The sequence below is a fragment of the Syngnathoides biaculeatus genome, chromosome 4, assembly GCF_019802595.1.
Source record: "Syngnathoides biaculeatus isolate LvHL_M chromosome 4, ASM1980259v1, whole genome shotgun sequence".
Classification (NCBI taxonomy): Eukaryota; Metazoa; Chordata; class Actinopteri; order Syngnathiformes; family Syngnathidae; genus Syngnathoides; species Syngnathoides biaculeatus.
In genome coordinates this window covers 29,374,509-29,395,839 of record NC_084643.1, presented here as the reverse complement: position 1 = coordinate 29,395,839, position 21,331 = coordinate 29,374,509, and the positions used below count along the sequence as shown (strand labels likewise).

The window sequence follows — 21,331 nt, the reverse complement described above, 5'->3', positions numbered from 1 at the left end:
GAATCACACTGGCCACCAAATAGATTTTCAGAGCCATCATAGGTTCTCACTAATAAAATAATTTGTTTTCAGACCACAACATTCACTTTAAGATTAAGACTTAAGACTTCAAACTGCTCTTTGAAGTTGACCCACCTGCAGCCTCCAGAAGGATTTTGGCAATGTCCATGTGCCCGTTGAGCAGGGCATCATGCAGAGGACTAATTCCGTCCACCACGTAATTAATAAGAGGGGCGGGCTGGTGGCGTAGCAAAGCCTCCACGCACGCAGTGCTGCCATAGTTGCACGCTTCGTGGAGGGGTGTCCATCCTACGTAGTCTAGATAGCAAAACAAATGAAAAGATGCTTACCCAGAAATGCCAACCAATAGATATCATTTCCAGAAGAGCCTGAATTTCCAAAGAGGTCAGTTCACCCAGTATGTTTTGTAATAGCATAAAGACAATCCTGAATATGATTGAAGTTCACAACCCAACAATAACCCTATAAATGTAATTGTAAAATAAATGTTTTCAATATTTACTTTCTTAAAAGAAAACAAGAAAGTGGAGGGTGAAACAAGCGATACAAGTCTTGACATGATTCACTTGCTAGATAATTCACAAGAAAGATTTGAAGGACTAGCTAAAGAAATTATTTTCCTGCATATTTTAAAAACAGGAAATAGCTGCATAAATTACGTTGCTCATCTTTTGTCCACACTGAACTAAAGTAGTGGGGGCGTGACTGTTTTCCTTGGGTTCCAATATGATGAGCTTAAGGCCCTGGCATGAGCCAACAACATCAGTTGGCCTGACAAAATCTAAAGTGTGATTAGCTGCTTGTACATTGATTGAGAAGACACCACGTAGCTGTGAGAACTAATCTGAAATGCATGACACATTGACCATTCACACATCATACGTACGTCCCACTTTCAATATGAATGAAGAAATGTTTAAATTCTAAATTAATTACTAAAACAAAACTTACCCCCTTCATGTGCACCAACTAACATGGGCTTTTTTTTTTTACCAGATAACTGTACTTCTAAATTGGAACTTACCTCTTCCATAAACCCCCCACTGAGAGCCAAGTTCATTTTTGCTATTAAAGCATGATTACGAAATAATCAAAACCTTTCAAAACAGCACAACATTTCCATAAATGGAGACCAAAAGTAATTGTTTGACCTAAGCAGACAAAGGACAGTCGTTACTAAATATCATCAGGCAGCGGAAATCTATACAGAAAAGACTCTGAGCCTCGCTTGCAGTTTAAAGACACACCCTTTAAATTTCAGTGAAAGGTTAAACCCGATGATGATGCATTAGTACACTTATTTCCTCCTCTTTTCCCTCCCCTACTGTGTTGATAAGTCCTGATGGGGGGTCCAAGCTGAGACAGAGCTGAACGCAAGAAAAGTAGTCTTACCTTTAACATTGACATCAATGCCAGGTTTTGCCAGAATCTCAAGAACAATTTCCACCTGGTTCCTCTTGCATGCTCTATGGAGGAGGGTCTCGCCTTCGATCAGGAGACACACACACACACACACACACACACACACACACACACACACACACACACACACACACACACACACACACACACAAACACAAAGAAGAGACAAAAGAGAAAATTCTAAATTATGATGTGCCAATTATTGCCATCCATGAATCAAATACCACAGAAATCCCCCCCCCCCAAAAAAACCCAAAAAAAACGAAAAAAAACACTTCCTGAACCGGAAACCGTCAATGAAAGTGTGAATTAAAAACGGCGATTACAAAAGGGGGCATACCTTCTCGAGGATGGAAGAATTTAAGATGGAGAGGTGGGAAAACTTCTCTCGCTTTTTCACCCCACCAAATTTCCATGAACAAAGATAACATGTGACTCGATGGAAACTGGATGAATGAAGTGGTGCTAGAATAGTCTTGCTTCCGGAGTGCCGGTCCACATATTGTGGTTTGAAAGCAAATTCTGGTAGACAGCCTCCGCACAAAGCCTCCAAAGTGATTGCTTCACTGATCCCGTGTTCAAACGCCCCAGTGGGCATCCCCACTTTCGCCAAGTGACGTTTAATCAGCAAATTAACAGTGAGCGGACAAGACCCTTACAGATATGGATTGACATTTTTAAATATGAATTTATTTCTCATTTGTACCCCTCTGCTCGCTTCCTCTGATACAATATTAAATCAGGCATACAGTATATTAGTGGGATAGACCCCCACTTTCCATGTACTATACAGCTGAACTTCAGAGGAAAGTTAATGATCAAGCATGAGTGACTGTGCTTGGCAGTTTAAAACCGCAAAGCAAAGTTTCAAAGAAATGCTTTACTAGCTCTTTCCAGGATGCCACGCCAGTACAGAGGTGCTACTCCAATGCGTATGAGCGAAAGACAATTCTTATGTCCATCTGAGTTGCTGCACAATTACACAAGTATTTCATGACGGCAGTTTAAAAACAGTGGCGTTAGAGCATTAATTCTAGCAAACGTTCTGAACATGCAAAGATTTCCATTTCTATTTAGTCTATTTAGGAAAGAGCAGATATGAACTGATTGGAAAAGAACAAGCACTTTCAAAATATAATTGAATGTTCTAGCAATAATTCTGTTCAACCAGCTCAAGATCAAGGGTAAACACCAAACATCTTTTTTTAAGACAGTCACAAAATGATAAAAATATAATTTCCATATGTAATTTATTGTAATAACAATGCTGTTCGGATAACATTCAGGGTTCATACTCAGTGTGACCCAAAAAATTTAGGGGCATTCTTAGGGGCTGACACGAAAAATTTAGGGCGGACACGAAAAAATTTAGGGCCATCGTGGGAAATCAAGAGTAAGGAAAAAAAAGAGTCACCCAATGGTGCCATCAACCGTTCTTGGTTCATCAAATGTTCCAGTACTTCAGTACCTGTGACAGTGATCACCTGTCGCCCCTTGTGGTAGTTCTCATTGATACGACCATTGTCAATGTCTTCACAAACAGTACATAACAGAATACAGCTATTGCAAACAAAAAACTTTTATGACATGTAAAGGGATTTTTTTTTTAAAGAAACAATCGTGGCTTTTAATTTAATCATTAAAAAGACATGTTTGTGAAGAAGCATTCATAACTACAATTGCGACTATATACACAAATGTCTTCTACTGATGTCTGTCTCAGCACCCCTACTCTAGCTCCTTGAGCCTACCCAGTACCTCCTCTATTTGTTGCTGCAGAGGTGCCAAAGTGGCTCTCTTGTCCTTTGCTCTGCCTCTGAGTGCATTGGCCTCTGTGATAAACCTCAGATTCCTCTTTTCTTCTGCCTTCTCAATAAGCGTAGATATGTCAGTCTCTATTCTGGCTTTTTTGGCTTTGAGGCAGTAGAAATGAAAAGTGGGCAGCGATGCCAAATGGAGCCAGGTACGAAGTCTTCCTTTCCCCACAGTGGTAGTTTTTAGCAATGTCACTGTCTGGGAACATGACTGCAAACACTTTTGAATTATTTTCACAAGATTTGTAACTATAATGGCTCCAGATCACTTTTAAAGTCCACACGATCTCTGCCTTAAACGAGTCTGTCTTCGTGTATTGAATTACGTTCATAAAGCCTGACTTCGGGCTGGTTGAAGTCGATGACTGGACAACTGTAGGTGCGCATGCACTGCTAGTACCACATTCTGAAGTTGATGCTTCACTATCTTGATATTTTAGAAACAGATTCATACCAATGGAAGATGAGAGAGTCTTCGCCAAATCAGCATGTCTCCTGTTTTTCCGGTGCGACTCCTGCGCTTTGACGCCCATCTTTTCAAGCTGGTAACTCTGCTTGCACAGATGGCAATAAAACATGTGCCGATATTTTGGATCTCAACGAACCCAGCTCCCGAACTCCTTACTTTCAACCCAAGCATATTGAAAAATTCACTTCCCCATGGTAAAAGTTGGATCGATGAAAGAACTACGCTACATCGTAATGAAGACGAAGTGAAATGCCTAATCACGGAAACAAACAACGGAATATCGACAAGATGGCGACAAGTCGTCAACACGGTGACTTCCGTTGATAATTTCCGGCTGTTTTGGACGCCAGACGGATCGCTATTTTTTTAAAATAAAAGATATTTTTTTGGCGTTATAGGTCCTCCCTTTGATTTTTTTTAATTTAAGGCCTTTTTAGGGACTTGACCAGTTTTCGCGTATTTTTAAGGACTTTTAGGAGCCCCTAAATGTACCTTCGAAAATTTAGGGGTTTTAGGGACTTTTAGGGCCACGTGCGAACCCTGACATTGCTTCAAAGACTGAGGGTGTAATTAGAAGATGATCAGGTATTTGTTTCTTTACATTTTTAAAAATTTCCTGTACAAAGAAAACAAGCAAAGTACCACACAAATGTACTGCTTATCTTCCTGATTTTATCCAAAACAGAAAATGCACTCTTATATTTGCTCATCAGATTGACTTGCACAAAACATCAGAAGCATGTTCAAGGATAAATGAGGCATACTCTTACGTCATTCATTTTAGAAAGTCCCGCAGCGTTTACACATGAATAATAAGCAACATTTTCCACTTTCAGACCAGTATTTGAATCCGAAATCCTGTTATGTACACAAAACAAAAATATTTTTCCATTCTCCATCAAAACACTAGCCATTTATAAAAACTGCAAGCACCTTTAAACAGAAATTATAGCACTGTGGGGGATGTGATACTGACATACAATAATACGTGTTGGTACAGTGTTGAAAGAGGCATCCTATATATTGCTGCATAAGTTCCAAAAGTTTTTCCTCATCAGTCCTTGATTTGGTGGCCCTAAGAGTCAATTTTGAATTTGTTTTTTTCAACTGTTTTCATTAACTTGCTGAAACTTTATGACACTTGTATCTTGGACAACAATTCTGGTTTCTATTTACTTTTAAATGTTACATTTACGCATCAGACCAATTGTTTGTAGTCTTTCATTAACATTGTAAATTATATGAGTTCCAAACTCACCCACCCAAACAGACTGTGTGCAGAGCTTGGCCCAAACCTGTAAGCTCTAACGAGTAAGCAGTGCTGCGAGTTTTCTGCAGTAAGTGTGCCATAACTGTGCTCTAAAATGCTGTGATTAAACACCCAGTCCACTACACCCCATGTGTACACATTCCCACAAATGCCAGGACCAATCCACGCTCTGTTAAATCATTTTAATGCCTCCAATTTGGACACAACACTTCTATTATTGGGGTAATTGCATACTCAGCATTTACAAGCACGGAAAGGATAAATCCGCCTGTCCTTTCTATAAATTCCTCATATCATACTTTAATATAAATGTTGAAAGTATGTGTCGCTCTCTACATCCCCAAGTCAGCAAGCCTACACTCCTGCTGAGTGTCACTTGGCCCACAAATTCTTGAACCGTGTGTCCTGCAATTGGCTGGCAACCAATCCAGTCCAAAGTCAGATGGATGGATGTTCCAGAATACAGCTATTGCCAACAAAAAAATTTCATGACATGTAAAGGGATTTTTTTTTTTTTTTAAAGAAACAATCGTGGCTTTTAATTTAATCAGTAAAAAGACATGTTCGTGAAGAAGCATTCATAAATGGCATACTGTCAATCATACAATAAATTAATCAGTCATTGATGAACAAGAGTGGGCCCACGCTAAAGGTGTTCACATTATGGTCGAGGACTTCAACAGGACCAATCTGAAGACTGTACCCCCAAAGTTTCACAAGCATGTTCAATGTCCACCAATAGGTGGAAACACTTTAGACCATGTGTACACCAACATTAAGCACGGCTATATAACCACACCCCTCCATCAAAAATGGTGAGTCACACCACATCTCCTTACTGCTTATTCCTTCATACTACCTCCTCAGACATAAATCCAGGCCCATCACAAAGATTGTAATAACCGGGCCAGAGTCTACACTCAGTGAACCTCAAGACAACACACAGATTGGGACCAATTTGTACACCGGGACCTGGACAGACACACAGGAGCTGTACTGGACAATATCAAGTTCTGTATGGAAACTGTATGTGTGAAGAAAAGCCTCAGGGTTTTTTCAAACCAGAAACCCTGGATGACCATCCAGATCCACTCACTCCTCAGGGCCAGCGACAGTGCCTTCAGGTTAAAAGACAAGAGTACAGCACACCTCGAGCTGAACAGAAAAAAAAAGATAAAAAATGCCAAATCCGTGCAGCAGTAGTGCGTTGGCTTCACAGTTCTGAGGACCGGGGTTCAAATCCTGGCCCTGCCTGTGTGGAGTTTGCATGTTCTCCCCGTGCCTGCGTAGGCTTTCTCAGGGTACTCCGGTTTCCTCCCACACCCCAAAAAACGTGCAATTATTGGAGACTCTAAATTGCCCCTAGGTGTGATTGTGAGTGTGACTGTTAGGTGTGATTGTGAGTGTGAGTGTGACTGTTGTCTTTCTCCGTGTGCCCTGCGATTGGCTGGTAAATCAGTTAAGGGTGTACCTCGCCTCCTGCCCGATGAAAGCTGGGATTGGCACCGGCACTCCTGTGACACTCGTGAGGATAACAGGCTCAGATAATGAATAGATGGATGCCAAAACAGACAACAAGATGAGGATAGAGGCCAGGCTTGGCAGCAGCAGACTTCAGGAGGTGCGGCGGAGTTTACAGAGGCTCACAAACTTCAGAGGCTGTGATGTGACTCCAGGAAATACAAGCAAGTCAGTGGCAGAGGAGCTGACCAGGTTCTTTGCTTGCTTTGAATCACTCCAGCAACACTCAGCTTCTCCAGTGCTCCCCCCTTCCCCACCAGGGTCCAATACCTCCCAACTCACTGTTCAAGACCACGATGTGAGGCGTGTGCGCCTGGCCGTGAACCCCAGGAAGCTGCTGACAGAATAGCAGGCAAGGTGCTCAGAGCATCTGGCCATCAGCTGTCCAGCTTCTTCTGCAAGATCTTCAACCTCTCACTGGCCCAAGCAGTCATTCCCAAAAACAAACCTTCATTGAGCCTTCATTGACTACCGCGCCATGTTGTCATCACAAAGTGCTTTGAGAAACTGGTTCTCAACCACATCAAAGACTGTCTCCCCCCCAACTTCATCTGCCACATGTTTGCATCCTGGGTGCATAGATTGACAGAGGAAGCCCTAACTTACACGCTGTGTTAAGCCACCTGGAACAAATAGCTACACTAGGATGCTCTTTGTGGACTATAGCGTCGCCTTTACATCATAAAGGACATTCTGATGACTAAACTAGACATCCTGGACATCCTTCCTCTCACATGCTCCTGTATCAAGGACTTTTTGACCAACAGACCCCAGACTGAAATTTGGCTCTCATGTTTCCTCCAGCCCCACACTGAGCACTGGGTCACCACAGGGTAGCGTGCTGAGCCCCCTCCTAACCTCCCTCTACACCTTTGACTGCAGCTCGGTGTATAATGTATATCGCATGATAACATCAAGTTCACTGACGATACAACAGTAGTCGGGCAGATCTTGAAAGTACACGAGGCAACCTATAGAGAGGACATCCAGAAGCGTGGAGAGAGTCTGCATTCAGGTTACTGAGAGTCCTGATGTATGAGGACCTCTGCAGGACAGAAGACATCTCAGCGGTCATCCAGAAGGTTCAACAGCACCTCCACTTCCTGAGAGTCCTCAGGAAAAAGAACTTGGACACAAAGTTGCAGCTGACCTTCTACTGCTCATCCATCGAGAGCCTGCTGACATACTGTCTCTCCAACTGGTACTGGAGCTGCACTGAGTCAGACAGAGCAAGGCTTCAGAGGACAATTAAAGCAACATAGAAGAGCGTTGGCTGCCGTCTCCGAACCGTGGCAGCCATTTACTCCTCTCGGTGCCTCAGCAGAGGTCTGAACGTTAAGGACACTACACACCCCGGTTCTCAACTGTTTGACCCGGTATTTTAGTGGTATTGAGCTGGTGCAGATAGGATTGTAGATTGAATGGTATTCACAAATAATTAGATTATATTGCAATGCAGTTTTACAAAAAGCCAATACAAACACGAGGATTCAGCAATGTTAACAGTGATGGCAATGTTAAGGGAAGTAAGTTCAGTTAGGAAGGACAGAATGTTTCTCACTGAAAATATAAATACTGCTAGATATGCACTTGGCTTTTACAAACTCAACTGATGTCTTGCAGCTTAGTATAGCGCTTCATTGAAATAAAACTATAATATAATATGCTGTGTGAATATCAACTCAGATATTTTTTGTGGTACAAGGTGAAGTTTAACAAAAATATTCATCACTCAGCGACATTCACAGCTGAAATCTCTGCTGAGCATCCAAAAGCAAATTAGGAAAGCCAACAGAGAACTTGCCTGGCACAAAAAAAAAAAAAAAAAAAAAAAATAAATAAATAAATAAATAAATCCTCTACCCTTGTCTGCTACTTCGACAAAGACAGAGGTTCCATGGAGGTGATGTGGAAAGCCAAGTTTATACATGTGGCTGAAAGCAGCTGTGAGAGAAAGGAGGCGAAAAGGGGGAAAGCAGGGGATGGGGATGAGAAGGTGAGAGGGGAGAATGCTATGCCGATGGTTCATCAAAAATTAATGCAGACCGCATCGGTATAGACATCACGTAGCAGAAAAACAACACACGCCAAAAGGCTCAGTGCTCCCTAGCTTCCACCCCCCACTGCTCTCCTTCACCCTCCTCCCCTCCAGCATGGGGCCTTTCTGATCAGGTGAAGCAGGGGAGATATGAGCTCTGACACCTTCGAGAGTTCACACCGAGTGCCACGGCTTTAATTGCAGGAAGTTCTTCCAGTGTAGCCGCTGTATATCTGCAATGGTCCCCTAATTGCTGCATTTAATGTCCCAATAAAGGAGATGTGAGGTGAAACAGTTCACGCTAATATGCAGTATTGTTTGGTACATGAAACACATTCCAGTCCATGCCATTTACTTGTTCATCTATTACAATAGAACCTTAAAATCTGAATGTCTTTAAAGTCAGTGTTTTCAAACTGCACAAAATCCCCATGCTACTTATAGTTCAAAAGAGACAAAACTTGATTCAGGTTGAACAATCGCATGAAAGAGACTATGGTGTCAGCAAGGATGTGGACTGACTATAAAGTGTTTAGCTTTTTGTCGGTGTTTCGCAATACCATAACAATAGGGTAACAGTGATGACAAATAGGGAAAAGTGTCATACTTAGGATAAAACCGTAAATCCAGTTTGCTTGGTGGTAATCTGGTGACGAAAGTGGTACATGCATCTATTCCTGGCTGCTCAATACAATTTGGCCAAATGAAGGAACAATTTCCATGCCATCTTGTGGTCTGTCATTTTTCACATGACTAAATAGCGCATTGTGAGCTGCATGTAATTTGTCATAATATCCAAAATATGCAACAACTACTGTCATAGTTTTAATAAAGTGCCTGGACAGTTTGTTTTATGTTTAAAGATATTATTTCTATTCATATCATTTCCATAGGGAGAAATTTCTCTTTGAACAGCTTGTGGTTGACCTTAAAAGGTCTACTGTATTTTATGATGAGAATCATACTGCCGACAATCACTACAAACTAAACAGAAGCTATCACGATCTTAACCCAACTGGCATAACTGCATGGCACAGTTGCATTTGCAGCTGACCAGATGCAAGCAATGTACATCTCCATGCATTATGTGCCCTTGATTAAACCTAAAGTGATGATACCACCATTTATGTCTCACTCTTGAATTGGGGACTCAATGCAGCGCATCAGTCCATTAAATGCCTGCTTCTCACAAATGTGCAGCTACATTGGCAACTGTAGTGTGTGTGTGTGTGCCTATCTGAGCGAGAGAGACCTTTACCTGCTGCATTAACTTTGTTGAGGCCTCTTGGGATGCATTCTTGCCTCGATTCATTCTTCACTGGGCTCAGAGTTCTGGACAGGACACAAAGGACACAGTCAAAGGGGTTTTATGGAAATGGGCATGAATACACTAACTATTAATTCAATGAGAAATTACCCATGATTCACATTAACAAGTCTAAACTTTCAGTGACTGGCCATTTCACTACACCAGAGTGGAGACTTAGGATAACATTTATCAATCCCCTTTTAGCAACTGAATTCCTCATGGCACCATATTGTATCAAATGTTTCACACCCACCCTGTTAACACGCATGCGCACACACACACACACACACACACACACACACACACACACACACACACACGGGTAACACATTTTTCTTTTCCAAAGCACTTTTCCTCCTACTTAACGCTTCAAACTCAGACGCAGAATTCTAGGCGAGCGAGCACATTAAGAGGAATAACTAGTGAAAGAAAGTGAAGCCTTTTCAAAGTAGTGGCGTGCTAATAGCTGTGGGCTGTCACTAGTTCTGCGAGCAGGTACGTGGGATCTGCCTGCATGCAGTTTGACAGGTGTGTGCGTGGGTATAGCGCTGAAGCGAAATGCTATCAGTATTACAGGGAGGCGGCTTGTTCACCGGTAATTGGCTTGTTTCAGAAGGCAGTAAGGAGCTCCCAGCAGTGAGGAGGAAACACATATCCTGTCACGCTGCTTTTTATTAGCAGGGACAAGGCTGAGGAGACACTAGCTCTACCCACCAGTGTGTGCATGTGTGTGTGGGAGTAGGTGGAGGTGACTTGTGTTTGAGTAAAGGAGGCCATGAGTGAGGGAGTGACACATATGCACACCCTGTCCATGTAGACTGGATGATCTATTGGGGAGCAGCATGCTACTCTGGACCTAAGGCAGTATTTGCCCTTGACACCTTCCTCTCTGAACATCTTTGTGGTAGCAACTAGTCAGCTCACCAGTCAGTGGAGTCAAGCTTTTCAGGGTCTGGTCATAGGACGTTCATAACCCAAGTGCGAGAGCAGTTATGGTGTAAATTTCTGTCGGCAGGAGATGGGGGATATAGCCCAACATGGCAGCCCTCTGAGATGGATGAAAATTGATGAATTCATCTGTTTAATTCTTATTTTACAAGCACAACATTGATCAGAATACCATGTTTAGATAAGTGGGGGTACTGTATATACAATGCATCGTTGCAATTAAAAACAAGCTTAAATCCTATTTAAGAACAGATTGGAGAAAATTCACTCCACTGTGTAGAACTGTTTTTGTATGTTCAGAAACAGAAAAACTGAGTGCATAACTGGATTTCCATTCCTTTCACTGCATGTTTCTTTGGTTTATACAAGGTCCTGGTTCAAGTATGGAACAAAGTACTTGTTTTATTACTACTACTACAACAAAGTTGTGGGGTTAGAGATTGTACGTTACCATTTACAACTTTTTACAATGAAAATGCCAAAATACATAATGTAATAAATTGAACTGTATTGCTTGGTGAAAACAGCCATTAACAGTAGTTTGTTCTAAACAATCGCCATCGTTTTCAACATTTAGATGCATTTCGATGGTGGTCAAATTCATCAGTTCAATCAAGACAGGGTTGGCTGGCTCAGACACGAACTTCTTTTAAGTATCTAACATTTTTACTTGATTTCATCTTCTGTTCTAAAGATAGTTTGATAAGAAAAGCATTTACTGTCATAAGCTGCAGTCCCATTTGGCCTATTTATATTTTGACGGTTGCTAAAAGCCTTGTTCGACAATCTTTCCAACTATAAATACCAAGGATATTGTACATAAAGCGTTCTTAAAATATACTGAGTCATAGCAGAGGCTCTTTAGAAATCTCTTTAACCAACACAGAGCGAGATTGAGTCGTGTGTCAGAGTTCCAGACAATAGATGTGTTAATTGATTATGAGACGCAAGGTTCCTTAAATAAATATATAACCAACCGTCAGCCATGAAATGGAGGAAACAAGATTTCTTTTGGGTTTCTGTTCTCAATTCATCACACACTTTGTCATTTTAATTTCATTCTTTCTTTCAGGGTCAAATGATTGCACGTGGCCCTCGGCACATTATTATCTCCTCCACGCACATTGCCTTTGCTCGTTTGCACTGCCTCGTGTGTGCAAATGAATAAAACGCAAGTTTTGGTCTTGCAGTAGAAGAGGAGGCATGCAATGATGTGAAGGAAGGGATAGGGAGGGAGGTAGAATGTGGCCAGTGCATGAACTAGTAGCCTTTAGATGAACTGGCTCCCTGATGACTCCTGCCCTTCTCCAGGCCAACTACCTGCTGGTGGAACAGCAGATGTCTGGTATGGGGTATAAAGAGAATGTGTGTGTGTGTGTACGTGTTTTTATGTAATTACATTTAAGATGGTGAAAAAAGATTCAGTATGCGAAGAAGGATTAAGAGAGGTGGAGACGGGGCTGAAAGCTGAGTCGGCGGTTGTTTGAGAAGACCCCGAGAGAGTATGTCTGTGTGTATGCCTGAGCGTGTGCACGTGTGTGTACAGTTTGTGTGTGCATAACCTCTCTTTGTACCCCTCCTGTCAGCCAGCATGCACAAATAAGATCAGACCTGGGCATGACCCATCACATGCCAACTCCTCATGCTGTCTGACCTCCATTTGCCTTTCTGCCTCTGCCCCTCACTGCATCTCTGCGGCTCACCTGCTTTTAAACCCACCTCTCTCCAGGTGTTCTTTTGTTCGTTCAAGCTCATATTTCTCACTACGCCATTCATTTTCCCCCGATTTGCCATGAGCCATTTAAACAGAAAACCAACTATAGGGACAAACTTGAAAGTCAAGAGAAAATAAACTTGGTTGATTAATTTTAGATTTATGACCCACTGTATCATGGTTGTTACACACATTTTGAACCTATAAACGCATTAATTTAGGACTGCACAATTAATTGAATTTTAATGGCTGAGTTTGGCAGTCATAATTAAATAAGCCTAATCATCTGTGATTTCTTTACATTAAAAAAATGAAGAAAAAAAAATGAGTGAGCAGGCCAATTATGGTTCTTCTTCTTCTTTTCCTTTCGGCTTGTCCCGTTAGGGGTCACCACAGCGTGTCATCTTTTGCCATCTTAGCCTATCTCCTGCATCTTCCTCTCTAACCCCAACTGCCCTCATGTCTTCCTTCACCACATCCATAAACCTTCTCTTTGGTCTTCCTCTCGCTCTTTTGCCTGGGAGCTCCATCCTCAGCATCCTTCTACCAATATACTCACTCTCTCGCCTCTGAACATGTCCAAACCATCGAAGTCTGCTCTCTCGAATCTTGTCTCCAAAACATCCAGCTTTGGCTGTCCCTCGAATGAGCTCATTTCTAATCCTATCCAACCTGGTCACTCCGAGCGAGAACCTCAACATCTTCATTTCTGCCACCTCCAGTTCAGCTTCCTGTTGTTTCTTCAGTGCCACCGTCTCTAATCCGTACATCATGGCCGGCCTCACCACTGTTTTGTAAACTTTGCCCTTCATCCTAGCAGACACTCTTCTGTCACATAACACACCAGACACCTTTCGCCAGCTGTTCCAACCTGCTTGGACCCGTTTCTTCACTTCCTGACCACACTCTCCATTGCTCTGTATTGTTGACCCCAAGTATTTTGAAGTCGTCGACCCTCGCTATCTCTTCTCCCTGTAGCCTCACTCTTCCCCCTCCACTTTTTTCATTCACGCACATATATTCTGTTTTACTTACTTGTCTCCATCTTTCCAATTGTTCCTCTGCATGCTCCCTGCTTTCACTGCATATGACAATAACATCTGCGAACATCATGGTCCAAGGGGATTCCAGTCTAACCTCATCTGTCAGCCTATCCATTACCACTGCAAACAGGAAGGGGCTCAGAGCTGATCCCTGATGCAGTCCCACCTCAACCTTAAATTCCTCTGTCACACCTAAGGCACACCTCACCATTGTTCTGCTGCCATCATACATGTCCTGTACTATTTTAACATACTTCTCTGCCACACCAGACTTACGCATGCAGTACCACAGTTCCTCTCTTGGTACTCTGTCATAGGCTTTCTCTAGATCGACAAAGACACAATGTAGCTCCTTCTGACCTTCTCTGTACTTTTCCACGAGGATCCTCAAGGCAAATAATGCATCTGTGGTACTCTTTCTAGGCATGAAACCATTCTGTTGCTCGCAGATACTTACTTCTGTCCTGAGTCTAGCCTCCACTACTCTTTCCCATAACTTCATTGTGTGGCTCATCAACTTTATTCCTCTATAGTTCCCACAGTTCTGAACATCCCCTTTGTTCTTAAAAATGGGAACTAGAACACTTTTCCTCCATTCTTCAGGCATCTTTTCGCCCGCTAGTATTCTGTTGAATAAGTTGGTCAAAAACTCCACAGCCATCTCTCCAAATTGCTTCCATACCTCTACCGGTATGTCATCAGGACCAACTGCCTTTCCAGTTTTCATTCTTTGTAGTGCCTTTCTGACTTCCCCCTTAGTAATCATTTCCACTTCCTGGTCCTTCACTCTTGCCTCTTCAACTCTTCCTTCTCTCTCATTTTCTTCATTCATCAACTTCTCAAAGTATTCTTTCCATCTATTTAGTACACTACCGGCACCAGTCAACACATTTCCATCTCTATCCTTAATCACCCTGACCTGCTGCACATCCTTCCCATCTCTATCCCTCTGTCTGGTCAACCTGTAGAGATCCTTTTCTCCTTCTTTCGTGTCCAACCTGGTGTACATGTCTTCATATGCCTCTTGTTTAGCCTTTGCCACCTCTACCTTTGCCCTACGTCGCATCTCGATGTACTCCTTTCGCCTCTCCTCAGTCCTCTCAGTATCCCACTTCTTCTTCGCTAATCTCTTTCCTTGTATGACTCCCTGTATTTTGGGGTTCCACCACCAAGTCTCCTTCTCCCCTTTCCTACCAGATGACACACCAAGTACTCTCCTGCCTGTCTCTCCGATCACCTTGGCTGTCGTCGTCCAGTCTTCCGGGAGCTTCCAATTATGGTTATAGCGTCATTAAGGGCTGGCATGGCATTCCATAGACAACTTCAAAATAAAAGCCAAAAACGGAACTGATGTTGAATGCATTAATATATGTAGTTTTTATTTTGAAGTTGGCCCTTTGACCACATTGGCAGAGAGGTGGCCTATTCCTGTCATGGTAAGACAGTATTAACAATCGCTGACGCGTCTGCCTTGACTTTGACTTTTTGGTTGCCCTGACCACATTCAAAAAAGCCTGAAAATATAGAGATTGGGAATAACCTGCACTTAGTTCCTTTAAGTTTGTAGCAGTATATTTATTCAGATAGCCCTTGGTGAAGTAAAATGTTTGGGGTTACATTTATTTTTTGATTACCATCTATGTAAAATATATTATCATTTTTTCCTAAAGATTCAGTTTTCACTAAAAACTGAATACATATATAACATTTTTCCCTCGTAAAGAATAATCATGATTAATTATCGTGATGACAATGGTTACCAAAATAATTGTGAATATTTTGGCCATAATGATGCTGCCCTACATTCACTGGAAGAGACAGTTATGTAAATTATAATTTTTTTCTTAAGAAATCTGAACAACTCAGTTGATTCATGAGTGACCCACTAATCAGTTAAGTCATTAGTGTCCCACACTGACTGCACAAACATTTGTGTTCTTGTGTAACGTGCACTTTCTTCCCAGAAAAACCTTCAAGTCAATAGTGTGTATTATACATTGGTATAGTAAACGTTATAACATTCCTTCACAATTAAATCAGAACTATGAGTAGATGTGTTTAAGAAAAACATTTTGTTTGCAGTTTGTTTAAGAAAAACATCAGCTATCGCTTATGCAAGTTATCCCACTTAAAAAGATGAGAGATGCCTATTTTCATCATCTGTATATTTTACCTATGAGACAAAATGAGGGGAAAAAAATCCTGAAAATCAACGTCTGATTTTTGAACAATTTATTAGCAAATTATGGTGGAAAATATGAATTTGGTTACCTACAAACAAGATTTCTGGCTCTCACAAACATGTAACTTCTTTTTTCAGAGGATCCTCTGTTTGTCTGTATTAACACCACCTGTTTGAACTCATTATCTGTATAAAAGACACTTGTCCACAACTGCAAACAGTCCCACTACAAACTCCACTTTGGGCAAGACCAACGACTTGTCCAAAGGACACTAAAAACTAAATTGCAGACCTGCACCAGGCTGGGAAGCCTGAATCTGAAATAGGTAAGCAGCTTGGGGTGATGTAATCAATTATTACAAAATGGAGGAAATACAAGAACCGTGAGCAAAAATCCTAGAACCACACGATGGGATGTAGTAAATGAACTGCAAAGACCTCGGATCATAATAACAAAGGTTACAATCAGTAACACACGACACCAACAGGGAGTGAAAACCTGCTGTTCCAGAGGTGTCCCCATACTTAGGCCAGTACATGTCCAGGCCTGTCTGAAGCTTGCTCGGGAGTATTTGGACGATCCAGAGGAGGATTGAGAGAATGTCATATGGTCAGTGTATATGCAGCATCAACAGCTACAGAGGTTTTCAGCCTACTGTCAGGCCAGTGTTCTTGTGATTCATGTTTTGCAATAAGTATGTTGCAAATGAGGTTGAAAGTGATGGTAGCTTACCCACAGTTGGTGTCCGGGCTTGTGCAGCTGTTGGCAGTGTGTTGTCTTCCGCTCTGACACCGAGCTAAACATCCAAGCGCAGGCAAGTAGGACAGCACCTGTCAAACATCAGGCAGGCACAAAACAAGTTAAGGGGAGAAGAGTACGAGCTTCATGTGATCTTATGGTTTCTTTATACTCGTGCGTACGGCAACCGTGCTGATGTAACTGTGGGTCTCCTGCGTGTAGTTTGCCTTCATACTTAAGTGCAACCCATGCGCTCACATACTGCAGGTCTTCTCCAGGTCAGAGGTGTCGCTACGGATGGTATTGGCTCAGATGATGTGGAGATTCCTCAGCACATTTTGGTTATTTCCGGTAACATTTTTTTACCTTTCCTTTCCATAACAAGGAACACAGCAACAACAATAGGGACTGTGGAATTGTATCGGCTTGAAAAAAAATGACCTAAATGACCAGCTGATATTTTTAATTGTGCAGCAAAATCGATTGAGAAGGCAGTGACATCGGTGGTATGCGGAGCCCGGAGGAACGGTGAGTATGTCATCACAGCATGTAACTAAACGGGCCAATCACGAGAGGAGTTCCACGTCGTCCACCATATAGCAACTTTTTTGACGTGTGTGTTGCAAGGTGCGTAGAGGTGCAGCGCGGGGCAATGTGTAGGTCACGTAAGACAATGCGGGCGCTGCTAACCGTATAAAGTGGCCTTTAGTGTACCAGTAGTTTATTGCCAGCTGCCCCTCACACTGTGCAACTGCCCTGTATCAACCGTCGAGTTCCTGGGAATTACAGTTTCTCGGGACTTGAAGTGGGAGACCAACATCAGCTTCATTCTCAAAAAGGCCACATGCTTCCTGGGGCTTCATAGGAACCACACCCTGTCAATGAAGCTGTTGTCTACACAGCAGTTATTGAATCAGTCCTGTGTTCATTTAACAAAGTCTGGTTTGGTGCTGCTACAAAAAAAGACAAACTCTGACTGCAATAGACAATTAAAACTGCAAAAATGATTGTGCACTTCCTACCGACCATTGAGGACATGCACACTCCCAAAACTAAGACAAGAGCATGCAAAATCCTCTTGGATCCGCCACATCCTGGTCACCACTTCTTCCAGATCATTCCCTCATGTAAGCCCTATGAATTAATGCATACTAAAAGATGCAGGAATTCCAACAGCTTCATCCCTCCTCCCATTAACTTCTTAAACAGTTAATTTACAATTCCTTTTTTAGATGTTGCCAATTTTGTCAAGATTGTTGTCACATCTCTTGTCAGGCCAATTATTCATTACTTGTACACTTACTGTAGTAGTCTCACCATCCTTCACTATGTTCATATACAGTATTGTTGATCAACACTGGCCACTCGTCCTTGGGAAGTATCTGCACAGTTTGCACAATTAACATTGTCCCAGATTATCACACTCCATACATTTAAGTCTCTGCACCATTTGCACAATGGTCACTGGACTAGACTGTTTTCTAATAGTTATTTCAAACTGCTCTAATTGCTAGAGGACTCAGCATCAATTTTGTACAATTGTCAAATAAATAAAATAATGTACGGGCATTACCACATTACTGGTAACCGGTGGTCATGAATAAAACATGAGGATAACACCCCGGAGTTCAGTGAGTTTAGCCCATGTTCCGCCAGGAACCCAAGGACAAGGAAACAAGGTATTTGTTGTGGCACTCCAACACCAAGTAGATTACCTGGTAGAACATCAGAGGAAAGATTGGACCGCTGTTTGTCAAATGAGAAACAGTTAAAATTCCGAAAAAATTATGAAACACTCGGCTGCTACAAAAAGTACTATAATACAAAGTTAAAAAAAAGGGCCCATAGCAGGTACCACAGTGGCAAAGTTGTATGTTGGCTGCCTAACAGTTGAGAGGTTCGGGGTTCGATTCTCAGTTCAGGCCCTCACGTGTGGCGTTTGCATGTTTTCAGTGTACGTGTTGATTTTCTTTTTGTATTCTGGTTCCTTCCACATTCCAAAAACATGGATCTTGGCTTCACCAAAGTCTCTAAATTGTCCATAGGTGTGATAGTGAGTTTTTTTTTTGTCTATACTGTACACGTATTGTTACCTGGCTACCAGTCGTGGGTGTCCAAATTGTCGACAATTGCTTAAAAAAAAATGGATGAATGGATGGACAGAGCAGTGCAAACAAGTAGGCAAAGATAGGAAGTCACATACTGTACATCCAAATATGCACATACCACTTTCTTGAGAGACAGAGGTTCTCCACATAGTGTAATTCCATTTGTGCAGCAGATATTCCTGAATATTGCATCTACCAATGCAAGTTTAAGCCTGGTTGAGGAAACTCTGGCCAGCATCTCTGCAAGGACCACTGGAGACAGACCTATAGAACAAACCACAATCGCTACAAACAGTAGGTAGACAGTATGCAAATGTATGTTTAAAAATACAAAAATCCCAAATCATACTTCTTACATTCAGTATCATAGTAAAGATATTACTGTAATTTCTTGTGTATAGTGCACACCCATGTATTATACGCACCCTCAAAGTTTACTTTAATATTGTCGATAACCCTATGTATAATTCATGATTTTGCTTCTACCCATATGATCAAAACAAGTATATGCATTTTGTTGGAATTATTCTTAAGTTAAGCACTTTATTTGAACACATAATAGTCTTTTCGTTTCGGTCTCTTCTTTTGAAATTCACAGCTCCACTTTTATTCAGTAAATAAAAAAAATGAATAAAAAAAAGTTGTGCCCATATGTTTGATAAGCCAGACAGAATTTGTAAATAGGGTAAAATTCTTTATAGAAAACATCAAGGGCTAGTTGAAATATTTTTAATTTTATTATTTAAACTTCTTTTTTTCTCATGTGTTTTCGAGTATTTCCAGATTTCAGTGATATTTCTTTAACTAAAACCTGTTTTAAATGTACATTTTCAAATGTTATTTTTGTATTTGAATGCTTTTAATCATGTGAAGATGTAAAGGAGGAGGATGTGGTTCTGTAGCTGTGCTTAATGCTGAAATACACATGGTCTAATGTGTTTCCCCCTCTTCTTGGACAACTAACATGCTGGTGGAACTTCGGGAATATAGTCTTTAGATTGGTCTTGTTGAAGTCCTCGCCTACAATGTGAATGACTTCGGGTTGGGCCTGCTGCTGTTCATCAATGACGTTCACAGGAAAGAGAGCGCAGCATAAGCATTTGGGGGCATGCAACCAGCTGTGATGGTAACTACAGTTAGCCCCATCGTAATGTAAAAGGGCTGGCATTTAATAGACATGTACTCAATGTCAGGTGAACAGTGTCTCTCAACCACATTGTTGTTGCACCAGACATCATGCACGAACAGACAAAGCGCCCCCCCCCTCTGCTTTGGGAATGTTCAGGTGAAGTTATCTGTTATGATAAGAACGCAGAAATAACAAACATAGATTATCCGCAAGTTCCATATAGTCCATTTTGTTGGAGATGGCTCTGGCATTGGTGAAGTACAGGCTTGGAAGAGGGGGTCTGTGTGGCTCTTTCATTAGCTTTAACAGGCGTCCGGACCAACAGGCCGCTTCTGCTTCCTCTCCCTCCTCCGCCTCTTCACCGACCCGAAAACAATCCACAGGGAGTCTGGCGGTCCTGCTATCTCATCTTTAATGTTACGTTTGTACTGAAAGTTGCTTGAAACTGTTATTTTATGCCAGTCTCAGAGGTCAAAAAGTTCCTGGCGAGTGTAGCGGAATAGTGCCGAGGCAAATGTGAACAAAGTGCGCCTCCCACAAAAAATACAAGTAAAAGCCCTGATCAGGAGAGCCACAAACCGCTGTGTTCATGCGCGCCGCCATTCAACAAGTAAATTCTGTCTCATTGACATGTTGGAATGAAAGTGTATTTAAAATTTATAATCTCTAGATGACTATTATAATTATGCACAAAATGATTTGACAATTTTGGGGGGGACGATGCACATTATACATGAGAAACTACATTAAGTAGCTTTTAATATTGTGTCTGTATTCCCTCCTTACATTGGCTGCTGATGGCAAAGTGGTCTGCTAGGTCTTTTAGGCCCCTTTCCACAAGCTTCTGGTTCAGTTTGCAGTGGTACCTATACCAAAACTCTACCAAGACTGACAGGAGGTCCAGCAACATGGCCAAGAGATGCCATTTGTGCTCCTTGTCACTCTCAGCATTGTCCTTCGGGGAAGATAAACCACAGCTTAGGTTGGTAAACCCAAAACAGTAGTAAAAGGTCATGTCGGATCACTTGGTCTCACATTCTAAAATGCTTACCCCACAGGCAGCCAGCATCATGAATCGGACAAGCTTTCTTACAGCGCAAGACAGCAGGGTGGACTGTTCCCACACAGTCCAGAAGGTTCTATACAGCAATAAGCCTGATTTTGATACCTGAGAGAGTCCTGGAAGCTCTATGAAATCCCTAAGAGAAGGGAGAGTTATCCACACATAATCATTATTTTTAAGACAGAATAGTGTCGAGATAATTCCATCAAGTGTGACATCTCAAAATTATATTATTTATCCCAAAAGTAGAACATTGGTTTGTAGAGGGATCGCACTGCAATAAGTGAGCTAGACTTTCTGTGACAATGCAAGGGATACTAATCTCCCACAGTTTACAAACTAAAAATTTTTAAATGTTGATTTCAAAGTGAAGTTATTGCAAAAGATTGCTTTAAAAACCATGACCCTTTGTCAGATGCACATTTGTAAGATGCTCATAATACAAACATTTACAAACAATGTGGCAAAATCATTACATGAAACTCCTTTCTAGGTCAACGTAAACTATATGATCTTCTTAATGAAGGGAGTAAAGTCAAAA

At 41.8% G+C, this 21,331-nt stretch overlaps 1 protein-coding gene across 4 annotated transcripts in view; it reads right to left on the bottom strand.

The window, feature by feature from the left end:
* The window catches only part of slf1 (SMC5-SMC6 complex localization factor 1), a 41,251-nt gene that overhangs the window by 12,874 nt on the left and 7,046 nt on the right, over nt 1–21,331 (bottom strand). For all 4 annotated transcript variants that reach the window (XM_061818265.1, XM_061818268.1, XM_061818267.1 and 1 more), the window contains 7 exons: nt 20,779–20,926; nt 20,514–20,682; nt 18,717–18,862; nt 16,485–16,582; nt 9,814–9,887; nt 1,414–1,506; nt 136–318 (listed from right to left, as the gene is read on the bottom strand). In XM_061818265.1, coding sequence (XP_061674249.1) covers nt 136–318; nt 1,414–1,506; nt 9,814–9,887; nt 16,485–16,582; nt 18,717–18,862; nt 20,514–20,682; nt 20,779–20,926 — 911 coding nt within the window. The remainder of the gene's footprint in view (nt 1–135; nt 319–1,413; nt 1,507–9,813; nt 9,888–16,484; nt 16,583–18,716; nt 18,863–20,513; nt 20,683–20,778; nt 20,927–21,331) is intronic.